Raw genomic sequence first — 17,882 nt, 5'->3', positions numbered from 1 at the left:
CCCCTTTAAATCGACTGTATTTGAATTTTATTTATTCAGCAATATTGAAATAACTTTATATGCTGTGTCAAGTGACTTATGTCCAAAATGAATTGGGGATTTTTACTTTATTTTATTATAAAATGGGGATTTTTACTTTATTTTATTATAAAATGAAAATATGTCCAAATTGAATTGGGGATTTTTACTTTATTTTATTATAAAAATGTCATTTTTATGCCATATAGGTCATTTACTAATGCTATCTAACCAGCAAAAGCCTTAGTCTTATATTACAGTTATGAAGGTCATCCATATTATGGCCATGTTGAATAAGCATTCTATTCTCCACTATCAAAGGCTTGCAAGCTTCAAAGTTTTATACTGGCAGACTTCGTTAAGAGAGTTGCTAAAATGAGTAAACAGCACATGCTTGAATCCTGTAAGCAAGTAGGCATCCATATTTAGAAGTGTTTTAGAAATTGGCTCCTTTTAAGTTGAGCATCATAAATCATTATCTTTCCTCTTCTTACCAACTGCAGCTTATGTGAAGTATGTGTATTTATTAAGTTGTATTCGTGTTTATTGTTTACTATCGTTAGCTGTTATCTCCAGATATGGGCATTCTATTCAGCGGAAGCTTGCTAGTAAATTGAAGGCCTCACTTGCTCTTTCCATGCTTATATTAACAATAGCCACATCAATAGAATTCAGTTTAAAGAAAGGGAGCTTCTCTGCTCCTCTACCAATTCATTTTTCTGTGAAAGAAGGTTACTTAGTAATTGTTTGACATTATTAGCTGTCGCTGAATGGCAAGGACACATCCATGTAGATTTCCATTTTGCTAATGGACATGTACAAAAATTCTTTAAACAGAAATGGACATTTACAATTTCACCTTTCTACTTTTTCAGTATGGCATGGTTGCAATCAGATTGGTTTCAATAATAGATTTTGGAGATGTTGCTGACTGCATTTATTCAGTGATGTTGGCGTTGACAAATATAATGACCATTTTTTTGTTTGTTGCATTTAGTCTAGCACCTCATGTATGTGAAACAAAAAGCTGGTTATTTGCCATAACCCTGACAACATCTGACAAGCAGGCAGGTGGGTGCTTGGGATATTTCTAAGGCACCATTCCTCTGGGGGCCATTGTCCAGATCAGTGGGTGTTGTAGTTGTTTGTGCAGATTTACTGATTCTTGTGAGCAACAGGAATATTTTCTTGTATGATGGCAGTCAGATCCTGTCTGTTTGGGAATGTTGTCTTCATAGTGTTTTCCAGTCTTACCTTGAATATGACATACATTGTTTAGTATAGGCACATCTTGGTCTGGGCATCCCTGGACAGGGCCATGGGACTGGAAGACCATATTATCATCCTCCTCATGTTTTATATACTAGGGTGGGGCCAAATTATTCCTTACCAGGAACCTGAAGGTGACTTGGTTATCATGTTATAATGTTTAATAGTTTGTTTAGGGTTACAGGGTTTAGCAATTTAGTAATGATTTCTTATAAGACATATTTGTCTTTACAGATCCAGTACCATATCCACTGGTTACTGAGATGAAGTAGTTGTCAGAAGTCATTAGTGGACACATTAAACTCTGCCTGACTATCAATCTAATTTTTATTAGAACCAAAAGAGATGTCAGGCTCTAGATTAGGAATAACTAATCTCTCGAATGCACACTGTGCTTATGAAGACGAACTTGGTTTACCACTTAGCCCGGTCCAGTGGTTCCTAGTACGTAGATCAGCAGGAGTACCATTAGTCTACTTTTTGTCATGTGTTGGTGGAGTTATACCAAAAGACCCTGAATCATTCAGGTGTACAGTTTTGGTTTTACTTTTTATTCCTTTATATTTAATTAATTTATTACCTTAAAGAATAACTTCTCCTTTTGCAGGCTTATTTTCATTTGGAGAAATGTTGACTCTATTCACATGGGTTTTCAGCTGAAGACTTGAAGACCCAAGGAAAGAAAGATGTTGATTACTTGTCTGACGTGGCAGAGGTGCAAACTTGTCATGAAGAAGATGACCCCATCATTCTCACCCTTGTTGTGATCAGCTACATTGAAATACAGCATACAATAAGAAAAAAGGAAGTAAGTTTGTTTCCTGTGTTTGTAGAATTACTTGTACAGTTTCTGTAGTAACATCAGAACCTCCCAGGGTGTGTCCATACCCTTCCACGGAAAGATTATTCTTTTACCAAAAGTGCTTTATTGCAAAATGAATCACACTGATACAGCTGTTAATTTTATTGCCATGGTCTTCTCATTTACATTCATAAAAACTTGAAATAAAGCTGAAATGAAATAGGTTTATAACAGTTCTGACAACCATTGTGCCTCCTTACAGGTCATTCTATAAGTCTTCAGGAGCACAAGAGAAAGATTTTCAAGATATTAATGTCCACATCAAAACAGTACATCATCAGAAGAAAACGCCATACATTTTCTTACCCGACAACACCGAGAGGATGCTGGGGGAATGGCTGCAGGGGCACCCGTTACTGTATGACATGGGCCATACAGACTTCAAAAACATGGCGAAGAAGATGCGCCTCTTGACAGACAAAGGCTAAGTCGCTCAACCAGCCATTGACCGCAGCTCAGCTCAACACGTTGCTGAAGTCTGTAAGAACGAGGTCTGGGCGGTTGATAAAGGCAAAGAGCGGTCAGGCAGCAGTGAGCAACCTCACAGACAGGGAGAAGTGGATCCTGGCGGCATTCAGCTTCTACGGGAAGCACATTGTCTGTCAGAAGCCGAAGACCCTTGGATTGAAAGAGGTAATTGTTCTGCCCTGTACAGTAAACCCCCCGTATTCGCGTATTGGTTTCATATTCGTTGTTTGTTCCTGATTAATTAAAAAACTATCATTTTTAATTTTTCTTGGTTTACAAAAATTAAGGTTTTTAGAGGAGTTTTAAGTTTCATGATTTGACCTTTGCTGCTCTCCAAATTATTAATAAATACATTTTAAATATCAATTTTTTCTTTCTTCTACAGTTTGCTGCCAAAATTGTATTTATTTACATTTCATTTTCTTTCCTGATGCTTCTGACGTACAGGTTGTTGGTGGTGGAGATGATGATGAAGTGAGTATCATCCCTGCCATCGAGGAAAGGAGGCCTAAGTAGTAGTAGTTTGATGAGTAAGAGGGGATTGAGTGCATCCTTCATAAGGTTAAAGTTCCTCGATGGACCAGCTAGCAAAGTTCTCAGCTAGCACTCTGCTAAGCTCGAGTCCCCGGCCGGCCAGTGAAGAATTAGAGGAATTTATTTCTGGTGATAGAAATTCATTCTCGTTATAATGTGTTTCGGATTCCACAATAAGCTGTAGGTCCTGTTGCTAGGTAACCAACTGGTTCTTAACATATAAGTCTTAATCCTTTGGGCCAGCCTAGGAGAGCTGTTAATCAACTCAGCAGTGGTCTGATGAGTAAACAATTTTTCATAATTTAATATTTCATTATTATAACTTAATTTTTCATAAGGTTAATATTTCATTGATGAAAAAGGTTAATGAAATTTTTTCCTGTTTTTCATTTTCAATCTTGAAACATGTTGATGAATTTGAGTTGAATTTGAGTTTCATTATGTCCATTAATAGTTAATTTTTTTATTATCCAGTTTTTTCTTGTTTTTTCGTGCCTTCTGCAACATCCTTCGAAATATATTGCTTTTTGTGTATTTACTAACGATATTTCTTTTATTTTTTTGCTTCAGGTGACTGTTGCTTCAAATGTTGAACCAGCCTCCTGCCAAGAAGGCACTGTTGGAGCACCTTCAAAGCCTCCTGAAACATCCCCAGCCTCCTGTTGAATCTCTTCCTGAAGAAGATTGGGAAGCCTCCTGTTGCTTCAACATCCTTCGTGCTGAGGCCTTGACCCATTCTTCTTCTCCCTCTCATCAGCCTCCTGTTGCTTCAACATCCTTCGTAGAAGTGGCTTCAGCTGATATGTTTTGCTTAGAGGATGAAGACGACGACAGCAGAAGGGAAAGGGAAATTCAACATCCTTCGTGATCAGCCTCTGTTGCTTCAACTCCTTCCCTCTCATCACACTGAGATCCTAACAGCCTTTGTTTTTGGAAATGGAACAATATCAGCCTCAACATCCTTTGTCAGCCTCCTGCATCTTTCCCCCTCCTGTTGCTTCAACATCCTTTGTGCCTCAGCCTCCTGTTGCTTCAACATCCTTCGGCCTCCTGTTGCTTCAACATCCTTCAGGCCTCCAGCCTCCTGTTGCTTTAACATCCTTCGTGCCTCAGCCCTCCTGTTGCTTCAACATCCTTCGCTTCAACATCCTTCATCAGCCTTGTTGCTCCTCAGCCTCCTGTTGCTTCAACATCCTTTGCGCCTCAACATCCTTCGTGCCTCTCAGCCTCCTGTTGCTTCAACATCCTTCGTGCCTCAGCCTCCTGTTGCTCTAACATCCTTCATGCCTCTCATCAGCCTCAGCCAACATCCTTCGTGTGCCTTGTTGCTCAACATCCTTTGTGCATCAGCCTCCTGTTGCTTCAACATCTTTGCCTCCTGTCAGCCTCCTGTTGCTTCAACATCCTTCGTGCCTCATCAGCCTCCTGTTGCTTCAACATCCTTCGTGCCTCATCAGCCTCCTGTTGCTTCAACATCCTTCGTCTCATCAGCCTCAACATCCTTTGTGCCTCATCAGCCTCCAGCATCCTTCGTTGCTTCAATCAGCCTCCTGTTGCTTCAACATCCTTCGTGCCTCATCAGCCTCCTGTTGCTTCAACATCCTTCGCGCCTCATCAGCCTCCTGTTGCTTCAACATCCTTCGTGCCTCTCATCAGCCTCCTGTTGCTTCAACATCCTTTGTGCCTCTCATCAGCCTCCTGTTGCTTCAACATCCTTCGTGCCTCTCATCAGCCTCCTGTTGCTTCAACAGCCTCCTGTTGCTTCAACATCCTTCGCGCCTCATCAGCCTCCTGTTGCTTCAACATCCTGTGCAGCCCAAACAACCTCCTGTTGCTTCAACATCCTTCGCCTGACACCAGCCTCATGTTGCTTCAACATCTCAACAGCCTCCTGTTGCTTCAACAGCCTCCTGTTGCTTCAACAACTGTCCTTCTTCAGCCTCCTGCTTCAGTATCCTCCTGGGGTCCTGTTGTTCAACATCCTTCGCCCTCATCAGCCTCCTGTTGCCATTACACCACCGTCACCTTCGATGCTCCAGCACCTGTTAAATCCTTTGAAAAATTCAGTTGCTTCAACATCCTTTGTGCCTCTCAAGCCTTAGCTTCAACATCCTTTGGTGTATCAGCCTCAACATCCTTCTCCTCTCATCATCCTGTTGCTTCAGACATCAACATCAGCCTCCTGTTGCTTCAACATTGGACATCAGCCTCACAAAATCAGCCTCCTGTTGCTTCACCTTTGTGCCTCTCATCAGCCTCCTGTTGCAAAATCCTTTGTGTCACATTCACCAAAGTAGTTTTCTTGAATGCTTCAATCCTTTGTGCCTCTCATCAGCCTCCTGCCAAACAAACTTTGACCTGCATGCCTCCTGATCAAACATCCTTGGCCTCTCACCTGCTTCAACATCCTTTGTGCCTCTCAGTTGCTTCAATTGTTTCCAAGCCTCCTGTTGCTAAAGAGGTGCCACTTTAATTTGCCCTGAGTATGAACAATTAGGGTGCTCAAACATCAGCCTCCTGTAGGCCTAATGCACTGTTGACTCAACATCCTTCGTGCCTTATGTCCTGTTGCAAACCTTGAATCTGTATCAATGTATTTTTAAGAACAGAGTAAAGCAACATCCTTTGTAACTCACTAGCCTCCTGTTGCTTCAACATCCTAGGCAGATTTTCCTGTTTACATATATACCTTTCATTTACATATACCTGTTGCTTCAACATCTTCAGCCTCCTGTTGCTTAACATCCTTTGAACAAAGCCCTCCTGTAAAACATCCTTTGTGCCTCTCATCAGCCTCCTGTTGCTTCATCCTTTGTGCCTCTCATCAGCCTCCTGTTGCTTCAAATCCTGTTGCTTAATATTCAGACATTTTTGCTTCAACATCCTTTGTGCCTCTCATCAGCCTCCTGTTGCTTCAACATCCTTATAAAAGCCTATTTTTAGTTTAATCAGCCTCCTGTTGCTTCAGTATCTGAAGTCAGCCTCCTGTTGCTTCAACATCCTTTGTGCCTCTCATCAGCCTCCTGTTGAGTCCTCATTTTCAGTAACATCCTTACATTATACCTGGATTCAACATCCTCCTCATTTTTGCAACATATTACATTATACCTGGATCATATCAGCCTCCTCTTGCTTCAATCCTCGCTTCTGTGCAAGAAACAGCAGAAAAACCAAATATCTTCTTGGGCAAGTCCTGGTGGTGGGTCAATAGCCAGACACCTTCCATGCAATGATTCTTTCGTGAGTAGAGACTATCAACACTTGGAAAGGGAAAAGTATCAATCCACAGGTTTTATCATGAATGTAATCTTCATTCCCAAACAAACATTGCCCTGCATTTATGATCAAGCATCTTGGCTACAGCCAAACCCACAGCCAATAACAAATAGGTGCTCAATCATTTGAATTGGTAATGCTGACTCATAGGATTTATGCAGTAGCAAACCTTGAATCTGTATCAATGTATTTTTAAGAACAAGTTAAAACTCACTAGGCAGTCACCCACCAAGGTAAAAAATGTGAATGAAATCTCATTAATATTGACATTAATAAACTTGTCACCACTGCAGGCCAAGAGTCAGTCATTTTCAGTACATTACACCCCAGACAATAAGGTGCCTGATTGGACTGCTGAACCACACCAAGTTATACATCTCCCATTAAGACTGACAGACAACTTACTAAGATGGTACCTCTTACATTAAATTGAAATGCCTGTGCATCATCGAGTTATTTCCTGAATATTCTGTAAAGTAAAAACAAGAAGATATTTGTGCTCATCAAATTGTAGTCTTTGTTCAAATGGCCATCTTCAGTACATACCTTGGTGTCCATAATTTACAAATGAAACCTAATAAAATGATTGCTGTTTCTTGAAATAGGACTTCCAACAGTTAGTTTCTGCCTCAACTAACTGACATACCAACTCACTTCAAAAGGAGTTGGCTTATTGACTTTAGATTCATCTCATCCAAAAAATATAAACTTTACTAATGCAAGTAAACTGCTTGGAATGTTAACAGACCATTTTTTTCTTTTCATGAAGCGGTAGCATCACCAGTACAAAAAATGCCATTGATACTGCTAAGCAAGAAATGTCAATGGTAAGAAAAGTCCCATGAAAACAGACTGATAAACAATAAGTTTGCTAAAAACCAAAGACAGATTTCCATTTCACCTGTACACCATAAAAGGCATTCTCAGACCCTTCCTTCATACGTCTAACCACTCTTGTTTCTGAAATGAAACAACAATAATCACAAAAAGTATATGACACAACAGTTGATTGCACAAAAACATGGAAACAAAAATCTGCAAGAAACTCTCTCGAGTTGAAAATAAATGCACCAAAGTAATACATACTGTAATTTAATACCAACAGATTCTGTGTATGCACAATCAACTTAAGTATATACTAAATCATTCCAACATGATGTCCTTCCTCACAATGTGCTTAAAAGCACATTTACCTTTGAATTACTAAGAATTCCAGTCAAAAACCACATGAAGGTAGGAAAAACTTCAAAACAAAAATCAAATGCTCCTCAAGGCATTAAACGGTACAAAACTCTAGTGTGCACAGGTAAAAATATAGGCAAACAATCTATCACGCAAGAAGCTTAGTTATCAACAAAACAACATAGACCAAATTATGAGAACAGAGATAAAGCACTGAAAAATGACAAGAGTTTCCTAATTAATATTAGGCCTAAGGCCTGTACCCACCTTTAAGAACAAAAATCTGTCAAACTTCACGCCAATAAATCTATATATAAGAATGCAGGAAGACAATAAGTATCATACTGAATTAACACTCAGATATGTAAATCTCCATGGCCACAGAAACAGCTCTTTAAAACAACCAGTTATATTATCACCCTCACAAAATAACCTGAGTTTCCCTCAGATGACTGGAGCAGCCAAAGATGATTTCAACAGAACGGTAGCACCAACACCAACTTAATAGATGGATCAGTTGATCAGAATATTGCTTCAGCAGACTATACTCTTTTTAACATCACCTAGAATAGAACAGAATAGAGAACTTAGGACCTATGGCGTCATTCAGCGCTGAAAAACAAATTGACAGTAAAAAGAGTTGAAAGGTGCATTGAAGAAAAACCTCACAGTTGCACTATGAATCAACTGTTGGGAGAGGGTGGAAGAAAGAAAATATAAACAGAGGTACAGTAAAAGGAATGCAAGGGGTTGCAGCCAGGGGCCAAAGGGATGCAAAGAACATGAAGTAATGCCTATGGTGCACTGCATAAGTGCAATCATGGCATTAACCCCCTATGGGGTTGACATCAACTAGCTGTCTACAAAACCAACAACAGCTGCTGATTTCAATGGAGCCATTCAAGCTGTTTCAGAAACCATACCAAAAGACAGCATGTAATATATAACATGAGTTCAGGGTACTGACACTTAGCAGCAAAAGAGAGGCAGAAGTTTGAATAATTTGGTTCTTGGCAATATGTAGTGAGGAAGCTGACCACAGCAGCACAGCAATTAGCATCAAACTCATCCCTCAAGCATCAGCCTTCAATTATATCTTATTACTAAGCAGACACTGGGTGAGCTAGCAGCAATAACTTATAGGCTTTAAATCACAGAAAGTCCATTTATGTGTTACTTTTTCTAGCGCCCTCACACATTTCCTCTAAAACAGCTGTTCTTCAGCTCAAAAACAACACTGCAACCAAGACAGAGTCCTGCATCATTCTACATTGTGTACCTACGCACCAAAGGCAATGCCTTCCCATCTTTCCATCCGTGACAGGAATGGAATCACACTCAGAAAATAATTCTTCCATCTTCTCTAACTGAAATCCTTTCCCACTGGCTCGCCAACATCCAACAAAAGCTAACCTCGTCTTTTCCTTCCAATTCCACTAATCCGGAACTCTGCATCTGAGGCATAGCTTTTGATCAGATTCCTTGCTCTTTGGTAACTCGAAACAATGACCATCTCTTCTTTCTGTCTCTAACTCTCAACCAGAACACTCATCTACAGACTTGTTTCATGACTACTCAGGGAGTGGAATATACAATACGGTTAGTAACCTCACCTCACATACTTCTCTTACCTACTAGCAAGCTGAATACCTAAAACAAATTATGCAGACAGCATATAAGGACTGCTCATAAGCACCAGTCAGTCTCCACTTACAAAAGGCCAACTTATCAAAAATCAGCCTCAAATACAAAAATAATAATCATAGACCAAATATTATATTCCCAATCAAAGGTCATTTACAAATCAACCACAAGACCAATACCAAAGACCACCCTTATACCAAGTACAGTACCAAATGCCAAGATAACTTCCACAAGCAAATGCTGCAATTGTCAAAAACAAAAGAAATCTGGATTTTGAACAAGATTACAGGCACCAACAAACACACGAAAAATTGGCAATGCTGTACTGACTCAGTTTAACCAAAACATGTATTGCTGGATAAGACAACTGAAACAATTACAGGCCACTGCACATTAAATAGCCAAGGCTGAAACAATGTGACTTAGAGGAAATAAGGATGATTGAAAGAACAAAAGGAAAGCACAATCCTGTGTGCCATGATCACTTCCTTTACTGTAAAGAAGGCAAAGACCACAAGAAGCAAATATGTCAAACTGAAACCAAAATATAAACAAGATATTTGAGACAAAGAATGAAGAGGGTGTCCAGCCTAATTACATGATACTAAAGTCTATGGTGTCCCATTTTCAAGGCGTGAGGGGTCAAGATTACATGATACCTCTGGTAAAATTCTGATCAGAAACTCCATTTCTGTCTTGATGATTCAAAGTGTATTGTTCACTGTATTTATTGAAATCTCAAATCAAACAAATGGATAAATGACAAAAAAAGTCATTAGTTTTTAACCATGAATAAACAAATGTCAAAGCAGGAGAATGCTTCAAGTACAGTATTCAAATGACTATGGAAGAAGGCCTGTGAGCAATGAGCACATCCCTCTTTTCTCAGATATTCTATATAGCAAAGGAAACAATGATGGACTGATCAATGCACTTGACTCTTGAATCGATTCTCATTCAACCTCTCAAAATGGAAGCCCTTATGGGGACCTTACTATCACAGAAGTGGCCCAGCTTAAAGGCAAGTAGCTAATGACAGCAATACCCAAAGAAACATCCAATGGAGCAGAATGTAAACCTTCCAGATTTTCTGGAAAGAAATCTGAAATACAAGAATGCACTGATTGTGTAAACTACATGCACAAGACAATGAAATCCACAGCAGTTCCAATAATGTAAGCAAAAATATAACACTTTAGACCAGGAGAGAAAACTTACAGTAGAATTTAGAACAAAACCGCAATGCAAATCCTTTACACCAAGGACATATCTAGACTGGATTTCATTTAAGAACTAAAGTTGCTGTGTGGTGAGAGGAGGAACCTCTTGCTCATAAGAGATGCTGGATAGGCTCCAGGTGTGAAGCACCAACGCTTCCATGGCCTGGTGGGAATCTCCCTCGGGGCCTTGGATAACAGAGCTGGCAGGTCTGGATACCACCCAGCTATGGCCACTTGGGGGCCACCAGAGTCAACCTGAGGTTCAGGGTAATCAGCACCCTGTTGACTATCCAATGAATCAGGCAAAACAGAGGAAAAGCACAGGTCACTAGGTTGTCCCAAAGGTGCTAGAAGGCGTCTTCCATAGCAGCCCATGGGTCTGGTATTATAGAACAGAACACTGGAAGCTTCCTGTTGTGCCAGGTGGCAAAGAGGTCTATACTCGGAGCCCCCAAGCTCAAAGAGTCTCTCTGCAATGCCTGGGTTCAGAGACCATTTTGTTCTTATCATGACTGGCAACTGAGATTGTCTCCCACCATATTTTGAGTCCCTGACATGTACCAGGCATTTAGCTCTACCGAGTGAGCTACTGCCTACAAGTGCAACCGCACCACCAAACTGTGAAGCTGGAAGGACACCAGTCCCCCTTCTTGTTGGCGTACGCCACCACTGGTGTTGTCGCTCATAAACAGCAAGGAATGCCCCATCAACTCAGTCCTGGTATCGAGGATATTGAGGTGCTTGTCATTCTGGTCCCACACACCTGACACTAATACCTCCCCCCAGTGTTCACCCCACCCCCTGTTTGATGTGTCCAAGAACAGAATCATCTCGGGGTAGGGCAGGGGTGCCAAGTGGTACTCTGATCATGAGGATTTTCAGTGTCACTGGTGGATTGTTACAATCTGATGATGCTGGGGAGACTTTGTCTCTCTTCTTCTTTCTAGTAAACTTCACCCACTGTTTAAACAGTCAGACATGATACTTGGAACATGGGCTAGTCTAATTTCAATCACTCCTGTATGAGACACGGAAGGCATAAGGGCCTCGAAAGAGGAGAGGAACCTACTACAAGGCTTGTCCTTCCTTGGGCAGTGCCTGAAAACCTGAGGTTTCCTTTCCAGGGTGGATGGCTCAAGTGATTGAGGGGTTTGTGGCATAATGAAACAAACAACCAAACATTCATGCAATATAGACACTACCCTACTCACAAACATTAAACTTACAAACATTCAGATACAAACAAACAGGATCACAAGTTAAAATTGTCTTCAGAGCACTCCCTTTACTGCCCATAAGTTCAAATTTTGTTTTGCACACCTATTCTGTACATACAGTACTGTATGTACAGTGTATTGTGTTTTAGGATGAATAAACGTAAAATACTGTATTGATTTCATATCATACTGTACTTGAATAGGCATGAAGAGCACAGTAACCAAGTTACAAACAATTCAAAATACAAGCAGCCATCCAAAACGTAACTCCTTTGTAAGTGGGGTGGTGTCTGTAGTTAAGATTCATCCCAAATAATAACAGTTTCAAACAGCTTGCATGTATTCATGGCATTACTTTACAACATTCATTCAAAAGGAGGTAATCCTATTACTGGAAGTTACAGGTCATACAGTCATGTGTAGTTACAGAGGCTAAGACACTAAACCCACTCAACACTAGCTTAAGCTTTAGATGAAAGGTCAACTGCACACTCTTTTACACCTGTGGACATGCAGACCATAATCACATTCTGTTATTCAATTTGGTAGTAAATCAGTAGTTCTAGAGATACTGCATGCCCCCTTATGTCCTACAATGATGGGGGACCAGAGTAGGAAACCAGGATTTTTAGGGGAGGAAAACACAAACAAATGGAATACAGGGGACTAATCTGCTCTAACCTAACCAGAAGAACTGTAAATTAAAATAAGTAAGAGGGTTGCAACCTAACCCAACCAAAGGGCACCTGTTCCTTACCTAGCCCCATTGGATGTCCCCCCTTTAACCTAAACTAGGACACTGCAAGTTAAAATAAATAACAGTGTTGTGACCTGTCCTAACCTAAAATGCTGGGCCCTTACCTGGTGAGCAAGGCTTGACCTCCTAACCTAAAATAACCTAGTGCTTAGTGTCACTTTGAAAATATTCAATAAACAATAGACACTCCGAAAACATTTAATAATTAGATTGAGAACTTGGAGAAGTATCATTATATCCCTGTATCCCCCCATAACTGCATTAGTGTATGTATGGGCAGTTCAGGATCTTTAAAACTACTAATATGACACAGAGATGAACATCATAATCTTTCAAAACTTGAGCTACAAAATTTTGCACAAATTTTGTAATACAGATAAAATAATATGTGGAACAAAAATTGCACATCTGAACTAGAGGAGTCATTAGTAAGGACTGAACCCAGCTTTTTCGACCATGACCTGAAACCAGTGTTTGTAAAAATTTGTTGTGGGGTTAGTACCTGTTGTCATATAACTAATTGTGACACTGAAGTTGACTCATCTGCCTGTGACACTTTGTGGCATATGATTCACCTGCCACAAAGCGTCAAGCTTACAAGTATGACATTTTTATAATAAAATAACATTTTATATATGCTTACCAAATAATTACATAGCTATTAGTTTCTACTTTACACATCAGTTCAAAATTTAAAGTTCGCGGTAGAGTTCTTTTGTTTTGGGTGTAGTTATACTGCCTCACTCATTTTCAGGGAAGAATAGATACAACAGCTAAAGAACTCAATTCATTTATGTTCTATGTCCATCAGTGGGGAGGAGGGAGGGCTCTGATCATGTAATTATTTGGTAAGTATATATAAAACTTTTTTTTATTATAAAAATGTCATTTTTATATAGCTGAATCCCACATTAACAGGAGGTTGGATACATGGACAAAACTACTCAAAAACACTCAGAAATGGAGATGAGTTTGAAACAGAAAATTTAACTAGCATTGTGAAATGCTTGTTGTAACCTTACCTGGTGAGGTAGCTACGGCAGGTAGGTACAGCTTCTGGTTGAAGCTCCTCTTGACCTGTAGTGGCGTGGTGGTAGAGCCAAGAGTCGCCTCTGCTTTAGTGGGTGCTTTGCAACGTATGAGTTAATTGCAGGTTGCCAAAGCTAACAATCCCCAAAGACACATCGAAATGTGTGCGTGCCCTTGTCCTGGGCGCAGTACAAAATATGACCAGAAAGTTAAAACCTACACCACAAACTTGTTAAAATTCACACCAACTGATGGCACTCATGACACAGTGTCAATCAGGCTTCCCAAGAAAAACACCAATCCTTATTCAAGGAGAGTGGATAGAGGAAAAAACCAAGAAAATCCTCCTATCCCTCTTTACCCAACACCATGCCAGCTGCAAAATACAGGCCTAGAGTACTGCAACTTTCATAAGCTGTCTCTACATCACTTAGGTAGAACATTGCAAAAACTGATTTGCATCTCCAATATGTGGACTGCATGGGAGAAGACAGCAATAGACTATGTCTGAAGGCCAATGGAGTTGCCACTGCCCTAATTTCATGTGCTTTGACCTTACAGAAAGTAAGGACATCCTCTTGGATCCTAGAGTGTGATTCAGAAATCATAATCCTTAAAAAGAATGGTAAAGCATTCTTAGATAAAGGACAACTGGGGTTTTTGACTGAACACCACAGGTTCGGAGAATGGCCTCTAACTTCCTTGGTTCTTCGTAAGCACTCGCGAAGAGAATGAACTGGGCAGAGGACTCTCTCCTAATCTGCTTGACCTATAATGTTAGACAGGCTCTTGACTGGTAAGGAATGTGGCCAGGGACTAGAAGGGTCTTCCTTCACCATGAATCCTAAAGTTAAGGAGCAGACAGTGTCTGTCACCTTGAGAGAAGCCTATGCTCTTATCAAGGGCATGTAGCTTGCTAACCCTCTTCGCTGTTGCTAAAGCCATCAGAAAAAGTGTCATCCTTGTCAGGTCTCTAAGAGAAGAAGATTCTAGAGGCTCAAAAGGTGGGCCTGAGAGCCATTTGAGGACAACATCCAAATTCCACGCAAGTTTAGAACTTCTATCAAGTCACTTAAGTCCTGGTTTGATGAAAGGCCCTGTATCCCTTGATGATTGAAGTAGCTAAACCTTTCCAGGATCTGAGGAAGAGCAAAAAATCTGCATTCTGAGCTACAGGCATTTGAGAAGAGGATATACTTCTGTCTTGACACCAGCTCTGAAAGACTGCCCACTTCGATTGGTAGACTGCAGCAGAAGATCGTTGCCTACATTTTGCAATAGCTTCTGCAGCCTTCCTTGAAAACCCTTTTGCTCTGACAAGTTCCCTGACAGTCTGAAGCCTGTCAGAGCAAGAGTGGATAAGCCCAGGTGAAAACGATGAAAATGAGGCTGTCTGAGAAGATTTCTCTTCTGAGGTAGAAGCCTTGGATAGTCTACTAGTAGACTCAGAAGGTTCGGGAACCACTCCTTGTGTGGCTAAAAGGGAACCACTAGGGTCACTGAAGTGTTGCTGTGGGTGCTAAAGTTCCTCAACATTTCTCTTACCATGCTGAAGGGAGGAAAGGCGTAGACATTGAGATCCAACCACTCTTGCAACATGGCATCCATCGCCCAAGCTGTGGATCTGGCGTCAGGGAACAGTACAGAGAGAGACAATGGTTTCTTGACGTTGCAAACAGGTCTACCGATGCCTTTACCCACCACTTCCACAGGTCGGTGCACACCTGTGGATTGAGTGTCCACTCCATCGGCAGAACCTGTGTGCCACGACTCAGTTCGTCTGCAAGAACGTTCATTTTGCCCTTGATGAAGTGGGTCAGAACAGTGGTTCTGTTGTTCTGTGCCCATAGAAGAGTCTTTGGCTGCTTCGCACAGCGAAAAAGAGTGGGTTCCTCCTGGTTTCTGATGTAGGAAAGTGCGGTCATGCTGTCTGAATGAACCACAACTGTCCTTCTGAAGGTCCCTGTCACAAAGAATTGGAGAGCCAAGGGTATTGCCTTCAATTCTTTCACATTTATATGAAGATCTCTTTCCATTAGAGACCATAACCCTGACACTTCTAAGCCGTTGAGAAGGACTCCCTGACCCAGATCCGATGCATTGGAGTACAACATTAGGCTGGGGTTCACAGGAGACAGTAACATCCCTGTCACGAATCTGTCCTCTGCCAACCACCACTGACGGTCCTCCTTGATTTCGGGGTGATTTCGAAAACGAACAAATCTGGAAATATTTTCCTCTGCCAGTTGGCTCTGAGATAAAACTGTAGCGGTCTGATATGTAACCTGCCCAGAGGTACAAAATTCTCTATTGGGACTTTCGGCTCATCCAAGCGTTGGCTGCAGGACGGAAGAGAATACTCTTGAGAATACTCTGTTGGGACAGAAAAGCCCAAAAATTCAGAGAATCTATCACTATCACCAAATATAGAATCGACTGTGTGGGGACTAACTGCAATTTCTTGAAGTTTATCAGCAATCCTAAGTCTTGTGCAAGTTGAAGGGTCTTCTGAAGGTCCTCCATGCATTGGGCTTCTGATGGGGAGCAAAGGAGCCAATCATCCAGGTATAAGGACACGTTGATTCCTATGAGGTGTAACCACTTTGCTGATGTAGCGAGAACCTGGGTGAAAACTTGAGGGGCCGTGGAGAAGCCAAAGCACAGGGCCCAAAACTGGAAGACCCTGTCCTGGAACATGAACCTCAGATACTTCCTGGAATACTGGTGAACTGGAAAGTGGAAATAAGTGTCCTGCATATGTATCGTCACCATCCAATCCCCCTGATGGATGGCTGACAGGACCAATTGATTTGTTTTCATCTTGAACTTTGTAATTTGGACATCAGAGCACTGACATCCAGGACGGGTCTCCATCCCCCTGATGATTTGGGGACTACAAAGAGGCGATTGTAAAATCCTTCTGTGCTCGTGTCTTCGACTTCCTCCACTGCCTGCTTCTTGAACAGAGTCAAAACTTCCCGAGACAGTGCTGAAAACCTCTCTGAGCCTACAGAGTAGGCTGTCAGTTCCATGGGAGAGGTTACTGAGGGTGATAGCATAGCCCTTCTTTAATACTTGTAGCACCCAAGGATCTACTTTTCTTGACTCCCACCTGCTCCAAAAATGAAGGAGCCTTGCTCCCACCGGAGCACAGAGGACAGGTAACTCACTTGAAAGAGACAGTTTTGTTGGAAGGTTGTTTGCTGGGTCGTACTGGACACAAATTGGCTCTCGGATGGGACTGGAAGCAACCTCTAATCCCTCAAAAGGGTTGCTGAGCCAATGGAGAAGAAGTCCTGGTAGAAGGAACAGAAGCAGAAGAAGGATGTGTCAGGATCCTAGTCCTCTTGGTGGACTGAGCGAGTAGGTCTTGGGTGGATTTCTTCTGCAACTCTCCTGTCACTTGTTCTAAGGTCTCTTATGGAAACAAGCTGTTACTGTCTAAGGGAGAGGAGAGAACAGAAGGGAAGAACACTGAGAAGGAGTGACCCCCTTAGAAGTGAACGAGCATCATAAATCCAGCTTCTGAAGGACACCAGTAGTGAAAATGGTGGCTAGCTCATGGGCGCCACCCCTCACTGCTCAATTTGCACAGGCCAGAATCCCCAATCAATCCGAGTCAAAATTCTCTTGAAGTGATGAGCAGTCCTCGATCTTCTTAGCTAACGCACCCATGGTCCAATCGAGGAAACTCAGAACCTCAAAAACCTTAAAAATATCCTTCAGCAAACGGTCCAACTCTGATGAAGTAAACAAAATCCTGGCGGATGAGAAGGCTGACTGACGTATAGCATCATGAGACTGGAGAAGTCTCCTTGAGAGGAGGCAGAAACTCCCAAGGATGAAGCTTCCCCAGCAGAATACGACAGATACTTCTGCTGTATCAGACGAGGAGGAGGCAAACAAAATACTGCTTTACCTACGTCCCTCTTCCCTGACAACCATATGTCGATACGAGGAAATGCCTTCATGGAGGAGGAGGAAAGAACCATATGCGGTAACCTAGTCGCTCCTGTCGGCTGTTGCATCATAAACGCTGAGCCTGGAGAAGAGGGGGCGGATGGAGAGAAGAAGTCTGGATAACACACTGGGAAGAAACGCAAAAGAGCCGAATAGTTCAGTGTGGGAGAGTTGTCCTCCACAGGTTCCTCCTCAGAGGAAATCGGGAACATCGGAGGATCCGAGGGAACCTGAGTCATTGCAGATGGCTTCTGTAAAAGATTCAAGATATTATCCAAAAGGCACTGAATACGGACTGAGGAAGGATCCTGAACTGCAAGAGGATCGGCACAAGATACACAGGCAACAGCCGGTCCTAACTGTGGTGCCGGATGAATGCTGGTAGGCGGACAAACATCAACATTGGCGCCCTCTAACTCTGGATGCTTGGTCCCTGGACGTCCGCT

General features: G+C 41.8%; 2 protein-coding genes across 2 annotated transcripts; one reads left to right on the top strand and one right to left on the bottom strand.

The window, feature by feature from the left end:
* The first annotated feature begins 3,737 nt into the window (after positions 1-3,737).
* LOC136846266 (uncharacterized) lies at positions 3,738-5,624 on the top strand. The gene is made up of 2 exons (XM_067117075.1): positions 3,738-4,015; positions 4,265-5,624. The coding sequence occupies exons 1-2, from the start codon at positions 3,738-3,740 to the stop codon at positions 5,622-5,624; spliced, it is 1,638 nt and encodes a 545-aa protein (XP_066973176.1).
* Positions 5,625-15,783: 10,159 nt separating this feature from the next.
* Positions 15,784-17,151, bottom strand: LOC136846265 (uncharacterized). The gene is made up of 2 exons (XM_067117074.1): positions 17,148-17,151; positions 15,784-16,772 (listed from the first exon to the last, which is right to left on the bottom strand). Exons 1-2 carry the CDS (start codon positions 17,149-17,151, stop codon positions 15,784-15,786), a joined length of 993 nt encoding a protein of 330 aa, XP_066973175.1.
* Positions 17,152-17,882: the final 731 nt, after the last annotated feature.

Source organism: Macrobrachium rosenbergii, chromosome 15, assembly GCF_040412425.1.
Source record: "Macrobrachium rosenbergii isolate ZJJX-2024 chromosome 15, ASM4041242v1, whole genome shotgun sequence".
In the NCBI taxonomy this organism is placed as follows: Eukaryota; Metazoa; Arthropoda; class Malacostraca; order Decapoda; family Palaemonidae; genus Macrobrachium; species Macrobrachium rosenbergii.
This window is presented reverse-complemented; position numbering and strand designations above follow the sequence as displayed.